This window comes from Dendrobates tinctorius, unplaced genomic scaffold (genome assembly GCF_039654945.1).
Source record: "Dendrobates tinctorius isolate UK_male_01 unplaced genomic scaffold, ASM3965494v1 ptg000086l, whole genome shotgun sequence".
Taxonomy (NCBI): domain Eukaryota; kingdom Metazoa; phylum Chordata; class Amphibia; order Anura; family Dendrobatidae; genus Dendrobates; species Dendrobates tinctorius.
The window spans coordinates 69056360-69072418 of NW_027361754.1; the positions used below are offsets into that span (position 1 = coordinate 69056360).

The following is a 16059-nucleotide window of genomic DNA, read 5'->3' on the forward strand; positions in this document are numbered from 1 at the left end:
GTGATTTAAAGTTTTATATTGTTTTTATTCTTTTAACTTTTTTCTTTTTTTTAATTTTGGCATGCCAAACTTGATCGGTTTTGCTACATATAGGCGATGAGTAGATTGCCTATATGTAGCAGAATATACAGCATTGCTATGAGAGCCGACCACCAGGTGGCGCTCCTAGCAATCCGGCATCAACAACCATAGAGGTCTCTATGACACCTCTGGTTGTTATGCGCGTATTGCGTTCAAGGTCAGAAAGGGGTTAAACAATAGGTCCATTTCTGATGACAAAAATATTTAAAAAAAAAACCCAAAAAACTTAAAAGCAGTATTTCATACAAAATTAAACAATGGCCAGAATCCTAATCTTGCTAGCTGTACAGGAATAAAGGCAAGGGTTGGACTCGAGTGGTGCCAAAATCTACGTTCACTGGCCCTTGTTTCATTCTGACCAGCCGTCTTCTTTATCGATGACGCTCCGGTCAGTCTTCTGCTAGTTGTGACCTGCCTGATCCCTCCAGTGTTTGCTGGATGAGCCGGAGGTTACAACATAACGTAAGTCTATGAGAACCAGAACCAGGGTCTCATAGACTTACACTGACAGCTTGTGATCGTTAACCCTGACTTAAGGTCAACCATAAAATGTTGGCGCGAGACTGCAGTGGCACAAGGAAGAGCTGAAGACAGCAGCTCGTAAGCATAATACTAGAGTCAAGGAACTTACATTATTGGCACCACTCTGGCTCTGAAATAAAAAAAAAGTGTGCAGTGGTGCTTTAATAATAAGATCATGAAAAACATGTTATGGACTCACATTTACCTTCCATCTTGCCTTCCATCTTCTTTTTTATCTGAATGGTCTGCAGAGCTTCTCGTTCGGGGTCCACTAACCCTCTCTCTGGACTTGACACTGAACTTGCCCTTTTTTTTCTTCTTGGCAAGATGCTTATCTGGTAACTTGCCCTTCGGCATTCGCATGTGGAGTTTTCGTTGTGTTTTTCCAAAAGTCTGGTGTAGGCCTTGGAGTGTGGCCTTCTTGGTTTTCTTTCCCTCATTAACCATTTGACCCTTGGGTTGTCTTACAGGGCTCGAGTTCCTTACAGCAGGCATGGTCTGCTTTTTGGATTTCAATGGTGGAGTAGATTTCACATTCTGCTTAGATTTTATGGGTGCCGTTGGTGGAGGAACAGGAACAGGTGCCAAGCTCCTTGCTCTAGTTTTACCCAAATTTAACTCTGTGCTTTGCATTTGTATCTCGGCATCTGCTGTTCGTCGGACGACGCTGGATTTTTTCTTCTTGTGAGAAGATGGCTTCTTTGAGTGTTTGGGACTTGCTTTTTTGGTGGGTGGAGAAGCTGGCTTTTTAGGACAACTGAATGAAGCATGTTTGTTTAAGCTTTTAGTATAGGTAAACTCTCGATTGCAATAGGGACAAAAATGCGGTGCAGAGTCAACACATCTTTGTCTCGCCTTTCTGTTCTTTTGTAAAATTGCCTTTTGAACTAGCTGGTTTTTCCTTTTTATTGCACCCATTTTCAGCTTACCTGAAGACATTTTGCCAATTTCAATAGTAAAATTAAGTTTTTTAGGTTGACCCATCCTTCTAAATGAATTCTTCTCTGCAGCTTCCAAAACGACCACCCCTACTCCATTTTTAGGCTGCACAATCTGTTTCAAGGGTATGGGATTTTTTTTTGGAGTGTATCTTTTTTTGTCACTGGCAGAAGCACACACTAAGATATGCTTGTGTAATTCGGGCATATTGTCAACACCCTTTCCGCATTTAGTGCAACGTATAGCAGTAGTGAAGGTTTGAGGAATATTGTGGGTGGTAAAGTTGGTTGCCGTAGCCCCAATACCCATGGAATTTTTGTTGTGGTATTGAAAGGGGGGTGGCTTAAAGCTTGGGTAGTGCTGATTAAGTCCCATACGTACATCTGGATCTTTAGATTTTTCTCCAGCTGCCATAATTTTAATTGTTGTATAAAGTTCTTCAGAAGAATCATTTAATTCTCCATCATCCTCTGGTGATGGGGTCATGGGGTCCTCATCTATTTTTTCACTTTGGATTAAATTTGCCTTATTGGGGTCTGTGAAATTCTGCGGCCTAAGTGTCCCGTTTTCGAATTCCCTATGGCTGTACTCCTTATCTGCATGCAGGTCCTGCTGATGTTGTTGCAAGTTACAAAGAAAAGCAAACTCCTTTTTGCATATGGAACATACAAAAATCTTCCCCACCCCATGAAGCAAAGAACGGTGTTCTGAGAGATGTGATACATCCTTAAAAAGTTGCACACAGAATTCACATTTGAAAGGCCATTCCTCGGCATGCACAACCAGATGCTTGGCAAGGTCTTTAATCGATACAAATGGAGAGTCGCAAACATTGCACACGAAGGACCTAGTAAAATTTTCACAAACAGAGTCATTTTGTTGACTCAACTGCAAAGATTCTTCGGCTGGTGCTTCTTCATCATGCTTCTCTTGCTTAAATATAGGCGCAGAGGATTCAGAATTTAAAGATGGAGATACGGCCGAAGAAACTATAGACAAAGGTGGAGGAGACGAACAAGATGATGAAGAGGATGATGAAGAGGATGATGAAGTAGTAGAAGAAGATGATGAAGAGGAAAGGGTAGGTGGACCAGGGGATGTGCACTCGGAAGGATCATCCGTTGTGAGGGAAGGAGATACTGTGCGAGAAAGAACTGGAAGTGGGGACTGTGTGCTAGCAGAAAGAGGTGAAGTGCAAGATGAAGTGGGAGGTACACTACAAGACGAATCAGGGAGTGAAGGAAAATTAGTTGTAAGAAGAGGAGGTGGCAATGAAGGGTCTGTTAAAAATGGAGGGCAGGGGTTAGGCGAATGAGATTCAGATGGTGTTAGTATAGGTGGGGACTGGCAGACTGCTGTGCATGTGCCATCAACTAAAGCAGAAAGGTCTTCTTCCATGGGACTAGAAATGTCTACACTTGAGCCTACATCAAGTTCTGAAACAAGTCTGAGCTCATCTGTTCTGCAGGGAAGCACCAGACATTCTGACTGTGCAACGCTTTCCTCTGAAGCCTCTAACCCACCATATTCATTTAACAGGACCTTTTTTAACATACACGTTGTAGGCTTCTTCTTCTTTACACCAATGGTATTCCCTTTATATTCCTTTGCTTCAGTGTCACTGAAGGGCTTCCTACTTATGCTGAGATCAAGTACAGATTCCCAAGGAACCTGTGATCGACTCTTGCTTTCACATTTTTGCTTAACTCCACTGGATAAGTCCAATGGCTGCTGGTTGCATGTGTTCCCAAAAGAGACATTAGAACTCCAGTCTTTATTGATCTTGGTGTCATCACATGGGCTCAAGTTATCTCTTTCTTCTCGACCAGATAAACTCCAGACAGGAGAGCTGCTTTGACTTTCCAACTTTGGTAATTTCGGGCCAAGTCCTTCACTCCAAGTAGTTTTTCCTTCTTGCTTGACGTATTCTTTAGGTGCTGGGCTGAGTTGTGGCGAACTGGGAGGAGAGCTGGTTCGCCTTTTGAATCTGTTCGGATTAGTCGTCAAGGATGACACTGCTGGGCTCAACTTTGGAATTTCGGCAAGTAGTGATGGACTTATCTGAGACTTATTGCTTTCTTGCATCTGAAGTAACTGCTTCAGTTTTGAAGATAAATAAACACTTTTTTCTTTTGGAAAGGGCAGATTATCACTTACAGAAACACTTAAAGGAATAGTTATGGAGCAGGAAGGTGTAACTGGCTCAAGCTCCACCTCCGTTTTAATTTTGGATAGTAAAGGGGGGCTTATTGTTCTTCTCTTTTTAGGATCCAAGGTTCCACTGTTCGAAGAGTCACTAAGTGGATTTTGAATATCAAGAACAGTTTGAAAGGTTCTTACGTTTTGAGAAACTTCAACCTTGATAGGAGTAAGCAAGCAATTAATTCCTAGTACATCAGCAGTATTGGTCTCTACCTCTATCACCTCACATGTGCTACTTGCATTGCATGTTGGCAATTTACCATCAATAAAGTAGGTGAGATTTTCAGATATATTGTTGGAGATATCCATAATATAGACATCATCTGCTTCTCCATCTTCTTCAATTTCTGTGTTTGCTACATAAATGTTCTCAACTGGTGGAGACTGCTCAGATTTCAGTTGCGGATCTTCGAGCAGGTGGCCTTTTCGTCTTACTCCTTTTGGCATAAGGTGACGCTCGTGAACTCTGCGCTGGTGTCGTCGCATGTTTGTATGGGTTCCAAAGACTTTCTTACAGTACTTGCAAGGGTGCAGTTCTCGGCTTGATTCACCATTTTCCTCCGAAATTACAGAATATGAAGTTTCTCGATCAGAATCAGTCATTTTACTTTGTGCTCGAGAACTGCTGTATTCGTCGGTTGCTTTGAGAGAATCTATTATGTGTTTGTGAGCATGACCAAATTCAGTAGAAGTGGACAACACTAAAGATTTCCTTTTTGGGCCGGATTCATGACGCCTTTCATGTCTTCTCCGGTTAATCTGCGTTCCAAAAGCTTTTCCACAGTATCGACACTTGAATGCGTGATTGACTGTAGAAACATGAATATGCATGTGTCGTTCTAGCCCTTGTTTAGTTGTGAACTTCCTCTCACAATGCTGGCACGGGAACATAAAAGCCTCTGGAAATTCCCCATTAACATCCCCTTTAGGTTTGGGGATTTTAATAGGTTTCTTTTTCGGAGACCCTTCAGGAGTCTCATCAGATGTACTCCGTAGATCATCAAGCATCTCCGCACTTTCTTCTTCCTGATTTATTGACTCCCTCTCTGAACTTTCTTTCTGCGAGTCGTCAATTAGCTCTTGCTCGATGAAGACATCCTCCACGGTCTCGATGTCTGTTAACTTAGGTAGTTCTGTAGTAGGGATGGAAATCCGATGTGAAAGGACATTGTGATTCACCAATTCTTGGATGACGGCTGTCTGTTCGAGAGAGAGGACGGGAGAGCCTAGTGGCTTTGTATCCTCTTCATTTGGAGCTACAAATAGAAAAGAGATTGTTTGAGACAAACGCAACTATAAAAGTACTATAAACTCAAGAACAGATTGGAGAATCGATTCAAAGGACTCCAGCCCAACATTCAGGTCAGGAGTCTCTGACCGTTGGACAGGAGGCTCATGAATCTCTTACTTTCTGGGATCCCCGATGCAGCTTTTGATTTGCTTGTTGGGCGGGTCATCGTTGTGAAATGATGAACAGATGATGTACAGATGACATCACGCCAGCCCAGCTAATCAAAAGAAGAGCCAGGAATGTCGGAGGTAAGTAGATTCTCTCGTGTCCAGCGGCCATTGACCACTGACCTGTCAGATGGACCAGAGTCTTGTGAATTGATCCACCCATCTCTAAACTATAGTGTAACACTGCACCATCAAGTAAATAAAATAAGAGACTAAATCACCATCTGTTTGGATACATAAGAAACAATGAAGTGTCCAAACAAATAAACAGCAAACAATTCACAGAGAAACATTAACCCCTTCCAACAAAAGTCCATTATCAGCATTTCGTTTTTCTTTTTCTCAACATCTTCCAAGCGCTATAACTTTTTTTTTTTTATCTTTCCATCGGAATGGCCCAATGAGAATACACTGTAGTTTTAATTGACCAGTCACTTTTCCACAATGCACTTATAAAATGGGAAAATAAATACATTTATTGTGGAATGAAATAGAGAAAACTAAAAAACAAAAATACTGGAATTGTTGATTGTGGCTCAGGATTTGTTTTTATGGTGATCATTTTGTGGTAATAACCTGGTAACTTCACCCTACAGGTTACTACAATTACAGCAATACGAAATTCAGATACGGTATATATTTTTTGTTATACATCTTTTAAATAGATATAAATTTGTTCTGTGTCACCATTTCTTTGAGACCTATTTTATTTTTCTGCCAATGGAGTTATGTGAGGGATGTTTTTTTTTTTTTTTTGAGGGATAAGGTGTATTTTTTTATTGCTATGATTTTGGGGGACATACGACCTTTTGATCGCTCATAATTCTACTTTTTATGGGGAGGGGGTGGGAAGATAACTAAAAAAATGTAAATTCAGCTTTATTAATGTGAAGAATGGGAAAAAGATATGAAATTAAAATATTTAATTTTCATTTTTTTTATTTAAACGTTATTTTAACTATTTTTTTAACCTTTTTTCCCCCACTAGTTCCCATAGGGGACTTGAACATGCGCTCACTTTATCGCAAGTACACTACAGTGCAATACTTCTGTTGTTGTCTGTTGTACATCTGGCGATCTCCTATGACGCCCTGTGACAAGGCTTCATAGAAGCACTTATCAGAGACCACAGAGGCCTAAATAGACCTTGATTACTAAAACACTCCACTAAAACATCACAAGGGAGGCAATGGGGTGACAGTAGGGTTCCCTACAATCTCTACCCACTTAGACGCTGGAGTCACTATCTTAATCACTGCAGTCAGAAGCAGTCGGCTCAGCTCCTGTGCATGCTCTGTGCAGTGGGACCTCCTGACAGGTGACCTACAAGGGTTAAGAAGATCTGTTAGGTCTCCTGATATGTCGGCATAGAACACCTTCATGTTGTGAGTTCATTTTTCCCTTCACTATTGAGGTCTGATGAACTCCCTCCTCTGGTGAAGGAAGGTAGTGAGGCTGATTATCAGACACCTGGGCAGCTAGATGATGAATGGGTGGCTGGAATTGAGGACTGGATATAAGGCTGCCGACGCCCTTCTTCCTGGCTGGTGATTTTCCTGCTGGATTCTTGGAGACCAGTCTGATTCCTGCATCTCAAAGCTAAGTTTTTCTGCTCTGCTTTGTACTCTTCAGTTTGTTTTTGTTTTGCCTTGTTTTTTGGGAGTTCTGCCATCCCCGGCCGGGGGTGAGCTGAATTCCATTTTTGTCTCTGATCTGTTGATCTTTTGCTCTGTCTTCAGAATATACCTGAGTGCTGATATAGTCTTTTGAAGCCTAGCGACTTCAGGACCTGTTTTTCCTATCAGTCGGTTGGCTCATTTTTATAGGGTTTTTGCGGATGGCAGACAGCAGCTTTCCTATCCTGTCCTGTGTAGTTAGCTTGGGCCCCATCATTTGCTTAACCTATCTTTCTATCTGTGTTAGTGTTTTCATCTTGCTTCACCGTCATTATATGTTGGGGGCTGCCTATTGCTTTGGGGTCTGCTCTGGGGCAGTTTAGTTTTCCCCTTTCTGTCTTTAGGCTATATAGTTCTCCGGCTGTGATAGAGGGGTCTAGGGTACCGTAGGAACCCCCCACGGCTACTGCTAGTTGTTGTGGATAGGTTCAGGGGTCTGCAATCCGAAAGCTGCCAACCTCTCTGGTTTTTCTGGACTTAGCTGGTATTTTGATTTTTCCTCCTTCGGTGACTCATCATAACACCTTCAACTACAAAATGGCTTAGTTGAACGTTCCCAGGTAACACTCTACAGAAAATATTATGCAAGTAGGAAATGATGGGAGATTTCAGCTCAGAAGCCAGCAGAATTGTGAATGCTTTGCAATAAAGAAAATAAATCCACACCACTGAAAACAACTACTGTGCAAATGCGTGCTGATGTATGAGAACTGCAGCAGGCATATAAACCTGAAACCTTCGGGTGCTCATCCAGAATCAAACAGTTCTGTTAAGTAGACAAGTAGAAGAAAGATGAATGGCACTCACCAGGCTCGTATTCAACGTTTATTGGAACATCTTCGACGGAAGAATGGGAACAGATGTGCAAAAATGAAGAGGGCCGTTTTGCACTAATGCGCTTCTACGGGTCACAAAGACCCGTATAAGCACATTTGCACAAAACGGCAGTCGTCATTTCTGCACCTCTGTTCCCATTCTCCCGTCGAAGATGTTCCAATAAAGGTTGAATACGAGGCCTGGTGAGTGCCATTCATCTTTCTTCTACTCGTCTACTTAACAGAATTGTGAATGCAGCTCTGGATTCTAATACCCAGTGTAATTAGATAAATTGGATAACAGTGTGAATATATAAAAGATGCAAGAAGTTGAAGGAATGCGATTTAGTCTGTCTTACCGTCGGCTGAATCTTTCATAGCGGCAGAAGCTATGTCTGAACCACTCTTCTTTTCTTGCTTGTTTAGGTTTAGCTTGTTTTTAGCATGTAGTGACCTCCTCCTTCCTGCAATAAGAAACAAGAAAATACATGTAACATAATTCCTGACATATGTAAACTACATTTAAAAAAAAAAAGGAACGGGCAACCAGCGAGTGATATGGAAACTTCAAACATACACAACATAGTTGGGGCAACTTTTTTACATACACACAATATATAAAGCCTGGTGGAACTGTGATGATGCCTGGGCTAGGTAAGCAAGAATGTTGTAGGCACAAGAGGCGAATGGGAGAGACCAGATTTCCCAAATCCCCAAACTGTATAGTTTGTAAGTAAGAGGAGGGTAGTAAGAGATGACTATAGAAGAAAAACATATTCATATGCAAATACTTATAGGTGTGTCTACATAGCTAAGGATCCTTCCTTGAATAGATCCATGACAACAACTCTTCAAAGTACAACATGTAAAACTGCTGCAATTTTTGCGAAATTCCCCATGAAATCTAAAAAAAAAAAAATCACCTAAAATAAGGTTCTTGACATATAGAATAAAATATATTAAAAAATAACTACATTAAATTGCAAAGCCAAAAGAAAATAAATACTTTTCTCCTACATAAAAATAACAGTGATAGTATACAGTATTTATAGCAAAAAAAAAACCCAAAGAAAATAAAGTTTGATAAAAAAAAAATTATTACGGTGGGCAAAAGGAAAAGGTAGAAGGTCTCATACCAACTTCTGCATAAATTACTTTGCTTTCAGTTCATTGTGAATAGCTATTGTAGAACTACTCTTTTTTAAACTCTATGTTCCCTCCAGGTGTTAACTTGGTGGTTGATAGCAGCGTTTAAATTATTAAACAGCAGCGATAAGAGCTAGCGCAGGTTGCTACTATTACAGGTAGATGCCGACTGTGTAACGACTCCTAAGCCCACTCAAAACCTGCACACCCTGCCATTGACTAAGGGCCCCGTCACACATAGCGACTCACCAGCGATCCCGACAACGATATCAACATGTCAGGATCGCTGGTGTGCCGCTACATGATCGCTGTGAGCTGCCAAACAGGCAGCTTCACCATCTATCAGGACCAGTGATGACGAGCGCGCGCACCGCTGTGTACCTTAGATACCAGCGCGCTGGTGCAGGGAGCTGGTAACCAAGGTAAACAGCGGGTTTCTAAGCGCCGCGCTTAGAAACCCGCTGTTTACTTTGGTTACCAGCTCCAGCTCACTGATCGCTGGTCTCCCGCCTGCCACACGCAGTGATGCGTGCTGGCCAGCGGGAGACCAACGATCAAAAAAATGTCCAGGGCTTTCCACAACGATCAGCGATACCCGGCAGGGGGTCGGTCGCTGATAGGTGTCACACACAGCGATCTCGATGGTGAGATCGCTGTTGCGTCACAAAACTTGATGATGTGATGGGGGCTTTAGTATAGCCATGTCTGAGACTTCTGGGTGTGCAAAGGGGTTTATCCATTGACAAATTAGGTCTACTGTCCATTTTACGATCCTAATATCAGCCACCTACTACGAGAATGTATCAGATATTCTCCTGTTTTTTGGAGTGTTCTCTGCAGAGGTAGGATACTCCACTGCTACATTCATGTTCCTTTATGTATAGGGCTATTGTGACAACTATTATAGCTAAATTAAGCAACCAAAACAGGAGAAGATTAAAGCCCTCAAAGACATTAGACCAACATCGGCTCAACCCTCAGATATCAATAGGTTCATGTGACGGTCGTATGTATATGAAAGCACCAGACAGATTATGTTGGGGGAGAGAAGGACTTGACATGTCCGATTTTGGACTGCGGATCCTTTTGTTTTGTAAGAGATAAGCCCCCACCAAAGATGTCTAGCAGCCGGGTTCTCACTGAGAACATAGGAGCGCTCCGGTGTATGGGAATTATGCAAATTGTCTCTTCAGAGAGGAAGAGGACTAGAACTCTAGTGCCACATATTGGAAGTAGCAGTCCTAAAAGTCAATGTTGATCCTTTAACGAGCTTTGTTACATGACAGGATAAAAGCCAAGCCAGAATCTCAATTTGCAGACACTGTGTGTCGGGGTACTGCCCCTCATCAGTGCAAAGTATGAGATCTGCTTTGGCTGTGTGAGAGGCGTCTAACCGATATCCAAGTAGTATCATTTCTCCTTGCGGAGAATGACATGCTAAGTATGTCAAGAGAGATGGAGGAAATAGGTTTTGGCCACATGATCAGTTGAACCATCATTTGGCCGGATGAAGTGTTCGGGGAGCTTAAGTTGCCTTTCATAAAGAAATATCATGAGGATATTAACGTTACAGTATCTCCAAAGAAATGTCAGATGTGTTGCATAACATTATGTGGAGATAGTAGCGAGGTGGCCCTCATGAAAATTTCTTAAAACCTTTTAGACCATATGTCTATAATTCTTTGGTTTCACAAACATGTTTTTCGGCGTTGCACAGAGCTGGGCTCTACCATATTTGGTTCTCATGCCCGATTGTTTTGACATTTTGGGCCCAAGTAATATCCCTAAATAAGAAAAATAATTGGAGTATCTGGTCCTATATTACCAGCGGTCTGTCTCTTTGGGGACAAACAGGCAGATTTGAGTAACCCAAACTTTAGAATTACTCTTTTTTTTTTTATACTAGGATATGTGTTGCATCAAAATGGAAGAGCATAAACTTGACATTTTCTCTGGCTTGAATACAAGTATGTGACATGGAAAAACTAGCTGCTATTAAAGCAGACACAGCTGAACAATTTGAGAAGGTGCGGCCAGCGCGGATGTCCTCCTCCCGTGACCCAGATGTCCATTATTATACACCTACAGTGGAGAAAATAAGCATTTGATCCACTGATGATTTTGCAAGTTTTTCCACCTACAAAGAATGGAGAGATCTGAAATTTTTATCGTGGATACACTTCAACTGTGAGAGACAGAATCTTCACATTGCAATTTAATTATGTAAAAAACATACATTTTATTGCATTAAATAAGTATTTGATCAGCTACATCATCAAGAATTGTGGCTCTCACACACCTGTTTGTTTTTCTTTAAGAAGCCTCCTACTCTGCACTCATTACCTGTATTTATTACATCTATTTGACCTTGTTATCTGTATAAAACCCAAATGTCCACACAATCAATCAATCAATCATACTCCAACCTCTCCACCATGGCCAAGACCAAAGAGTTGTCTAAGGACACCAGGAACAAAATTGTAGACCAAGGCTGGGATGGGCTACAGGACAATAGGCAAGCAGCTTGGTGAGAAGGCAATAAATTTTGGAACAATTATTAGAAAATGCAAGAAACACAAGATGACTGTCAATCTTCTTCGGTCTGGGGCTCCATGCATGATCTTGCCTCGTGGAGTCAAGATGATTCTGAAAAAGGTCAGGAATTAGCCCAGAACAACACGGGAGGACCTGGCAAATGAAGAAAACAGAAAAGAAAAATGCCAGCTCACCGTTGAAGTTTATAGAAGTCCAGCATGCATGGAACCACGAGCTGACCACTCATGTGTAGCAAGTGCAAAAAAAGAAACAATGTTCCAACTACTGGTAAAATTTTCAGAGTAATCTATATTCCATCAAAAAACAATTTAAAAATATGGTGGACAAGATCAGGAGCAAGCGACCGTGTTCGAAACGAGTTGCTTGCTTCTGTCCACTGTATTTTTTAATTGTTTTTTGATGGAATAAAGATTACTCTGAAAATATTACCAGAAGCTGGAACATTTGTTTTTGCAACTGGGACCTGGTAAATGACCTGAAAAGAGCTGGAACCATAGTCTCAAGCATTACCGTTCGTAAGACACTATGCCGTAATGGCACGCAAGGTAATTGCTGAACTGCAAACAGGCCTGGACATGAGCTCAACTGTTCCAGAAGAAGGGTGCTCAGAAGTAAGCTATTAAGTCTTAAAATATTGAAAAAGATACTTCGATACTCAAATTGCAAGCTCAAGGAAATTTTATTCAAGGACCCATTTGAAAACCAATAAATTAAAAAAGCCAACGTTTCGACCCTATTAGACCTTTTTCAAGGTATATCTGTATAAATTTTAAAGAAACAAAACATGAATCATATTAATGAAAAATACCTTTGTTGTTGTTTCTTTAAAATTTATACGGATATACCTTGAAAAAGGCCTAACATGGCCGAAACGTTGGCTTTTTGAATTTATCATTTTTCAAATGGGTCCTTGATTAAAATTTCCTCGAGCGTGCAATTTGAGAACCAAAGTATCTTTTTGAACTTGGAATGATGTCACCTTTCCCTCCCATAAAACATTTCAGGCTGAGAAGGATGGATTAGAACCGCTTCATTTGGACAGATACGTTCTTTCCGTAATTCTGCTACTTCAATATTTGTAAGCAAACATCTGCTCATGACGCACCAATGTCCACCTTTATATAACAGATAATGTCGGCGCTCGCGCATTATCTAGGTGTCGCTCTGCGCGACTCGCTTACCATTCACCACACAATTAACCTTGATTGCTCCCTTTGTGGCCTTATTCTTCTCCCGAAGACGGCAAAGACAAATTCTGCACAGGTGCTGGATAATATCTCCACATAAAAACACACAAGGACATGGCTTATTATACAAGCTGCTCTCATTTTGCGGTATTTATTCGTTTTACGTAACTACAAACAGAGTTATGTATTACTTTCTCCTTATTTGACCGAAACACAGACTATGGTAGAAAGATATCTGAAGTTTATAGTCATCCTTACAGCTATGGTCAGGTCTTTACTGTGCAGACTGGAGCAGATCATTTTCACTCAAGGAGGGTTCTACTTGTTGAATGAGAAAGTGCTTACTGAGGGGCCACCTAAACTCCTGGCTTATGCAATTACACGATAAGAGGTATGAAAATTAACTCTTCAAAGAGGAAGAGGACTAGGGTTTAAGTCATCTTCCTCTTTGAAAAGGCAATTTGCATATTTAATTTCTCAGGAGCATTACATGGTTTATAAGCTGAAGCGCTGGTGTCCCTGCACGCTTCCCATTCCTCTATTCTACGGCAGGGACATCAACTCACTCACCGCCAGGCTCTTGTTCTCCACATCATCTTCCTACTTCTGACTACCCGGGGTCTGCATACACATGATCTTAAAGAGAGACAGTGTGCAACGTCCTAAAGTGTCCCTAGCCAATGGCTGGGAGACACTTATTATTTAAAGCACCTCCACCTGTTGGGAGGAGCCCGAGCAACGTATTTAGTCAGCTATCTGCATGCTTGCTAGTTCTCAGGTCTCCAGTGCCTGTATTCTCTGTATACCTGTCCTGTCAACCCCTGCTTGCCGTGCCTGCTTGTATTTCAGTTGTATCTTCCAGCATACCCGCCCTGTCTACCAGTACCTACCTGCACCTGCCGTCCCAATCTGTATAACAGCAGTACCTTCCTGCACCTGCCATCCCAGTCTGTATAGCAGCCATACCCACCTGCACCTGTCATCCCAATCTGTATAACAGATGAACCCACCTTCACCTGCCACCTCAGTATGTATACCAGATGTAACCACCTGCCGTCCCAATCTGTATACCAGCAGTACCTTCCTGCACCTGCCATCCCAGTCTGTTTACCAGCCATACCCACCTGCATCTGCCGTCCCAGTCTGTATAGCAACTGTACCCAACTGCACCTGCAGTTCCAGTCTGTATAGAAGCCATGCCTTCCTGCACCTGTCGTCCCAGTCTGTGTACCAGTCGTAACTGCCTGCACCTGCCGTGTCAGTCCATACACCAGCAGTACCAGTCTGTATACCAACCGTACCTGCCTTGTCTTCCAGTATACCTGCCTGTACTAGCCAAGTCTATGCATTACTGGCCGTTCCAGCTTCCTGTCCCTTTTGGGAGCCAGCTGCTGGGTATCCAAGATCGGTTTTGAAGTCCTGGAGTCCATCTGGAGCCAAGTCAAACAACACCTTCAGGGGCTCTAGTGAAGAGTCAGGTGTTCGCCTAGCTACATCCCTCCAGGCTCATCTCGATCCACGCACAATGGTTCCATCACTATACCTGTTACATAAGCCTCCTCACACTGTCATGCTAGACCTAGAATGTCATTCTCTACGAAGAAAACCGCTACACCATAGACCTATGATAAGATGTAGTCTGTCAGTACGAAATGACTGTTCAAACCAAGCCCCACCGAAGCGGTTTTGTATCTTTCTCCGCCCTTCTGGCTTCTATAAAGCCAGAGCTGTCAATCAAGTAAAAGGACAACACAAAAAATGTGGGATCGAACACTGGACTGCTTAGCTACACCAAGGCTGCACCGAGCATCTGTGTTTAATTTGGCCAATTTGTGCTGCTGTGGTCAAAATTCCCATACAAATTAATGGGAATACCAACCACCTCTCCAAAGAATGTGGCACGCGTCGGTGTTCCTTTCTCGCGGTAGATCCAGGTGCCATTAGGTGACCTGCATCTGCTTGGTGGGATATAACATAATAGTACAAGACTGGGATACTCCTTTAAATAAGTGAAGTCTCCTCTTTGATTACCATGAAAAAAGGAGGTTAGGGAGCACTACTAAGGGGCAGGAGAATAATTAACATTGAAAATAAATGAGGGGTGCTGCACAATGCAAAGGCAAAAGCAATGATCAACAAAAGAAGAAAAAAGGACCCAGCATATAAAGCGCACACCCAAGGCAATAAAGTATGTGACCAATACATATACATTTTATTGAGAGACAAACCGGTATACAGAATAAAAACATTTAAAAAGGAAGGCACACCCCCAAAATGTCCCAAACAGATCTAACAATAAATGCTGATAGGCAAAGACCACTTATGGAAAATTACACAGAATTCACCAAAATGTACATAATAATACATAGGGCATGACCCAACAACCCCGAATCTGGGCATCCCCAGAGAAATGTAGCTATTTACTCAAAATATTTTTATATATATATATATATATATATATATATATATATATATATATATATATACCAAAAGGTACTATAAGCAGGGTGACCATCCATTATAAGAATAGAGGGGATATCATACCGACACTCACTCCAAAAGACCCCATAAGATCTGAGGAGCCCTGTAAATAGCCCTCATATAGGAGGGAGCAGGGAACCATCCAATATGAGGATGGTTAGGAGATCTAGACCCAAATAGAATATTGAGGGCAAGAAAGAAAAAAAAAAAAAAAAAAAAAGTTTGGAGATAAATGCCACAGTATATAGTAGAAAGTAAAGAAATGGTCACCATAAGGAGTAGTCCAAAATGGAACGTCGGGAGTCAGGTCGTAAGGAAAAGGTGGTCCAGGGACAGGGGAGGTGTGGGGAGCCCCACGCGTATCGCTGCTGGGTGCAGCTTCGTCAGGGACGGTTCCTCTTTGATTACCAGGCATAGCTTGGTACTTTTGTGCAGCTCAGTCTCATTTAAAGGGAAAGCCACAGACCCTGCCAATAGTGCTAAACCATGAATGGGATGCAACGCTCACTGGAGTATCACTGACCTAATAAGCAGCCTAAGAATTGGCTTACATCCCATACGCTTGTGGCATGTTTCCTGTACCCAAACATAATACATGACAAATTGCAGAATATAGAGCCACTTACATAAGGGAGCTCGGACAATGAAAACTAATGCTTACATGCCAATGCAGTTATTGTATGTATATTTATTGTATTATGTAGTATTGTACAGTGTAATATATATATTAGCTGAAGAACCCGGCGCTGCCCGGGCATAGTAACTAACTGTGGATAGTAATAACAAATTATAATTATCCTCCATCCCATAGTCCCGTGCCCATATACCCATCACACATCCTCCATCCCATAGTCCAGTGCCCATATACCCATCACACTTCCTCCATCCCATAGTTAACCATTATGACATCATAATGAGCGGCGGGGCTTGCAACCTATGATGACATCAGCGTCGCCATGGCAACCATTGTGACATCATAATGATAGGCGGGGCTTG

At 42.0% G+C, this 16059-nt stretch overlaps 1 protein-coding gene across 5 annotated transcripts in view; it reads right to left on the bottom strand.

The window, feature by feature from the left end:
• PRDM2 (PR/SET domain 2) overlaps positions 1-16059 on the bottom strand; it is a 126400-nt gene that overhangs the window by 10852 nt on the left and 99489 nt on the right. For 4 of the 5 annotated variants that reach the window (XM_073585555.1, XM_073585556.1, XM_073585554.1 and 1 more), the window contains 2 exons: positions 8053-8157; positions 809-5000 (listed from right to left, as the gene is read on the bottom strand). In XM_073585555.1, the coding sequence (XP_073441656.1) occupies positions 809-5000; positions 8053-8157 (4297 nt within the window). Of the gene's footprint in view, positions 1-802; positions 5001-8052; positions 8158-16059 lie in introns of all 5 variants that reach the window. The other variant, XM_073585558.1, reaches the window with a different exon arrangement.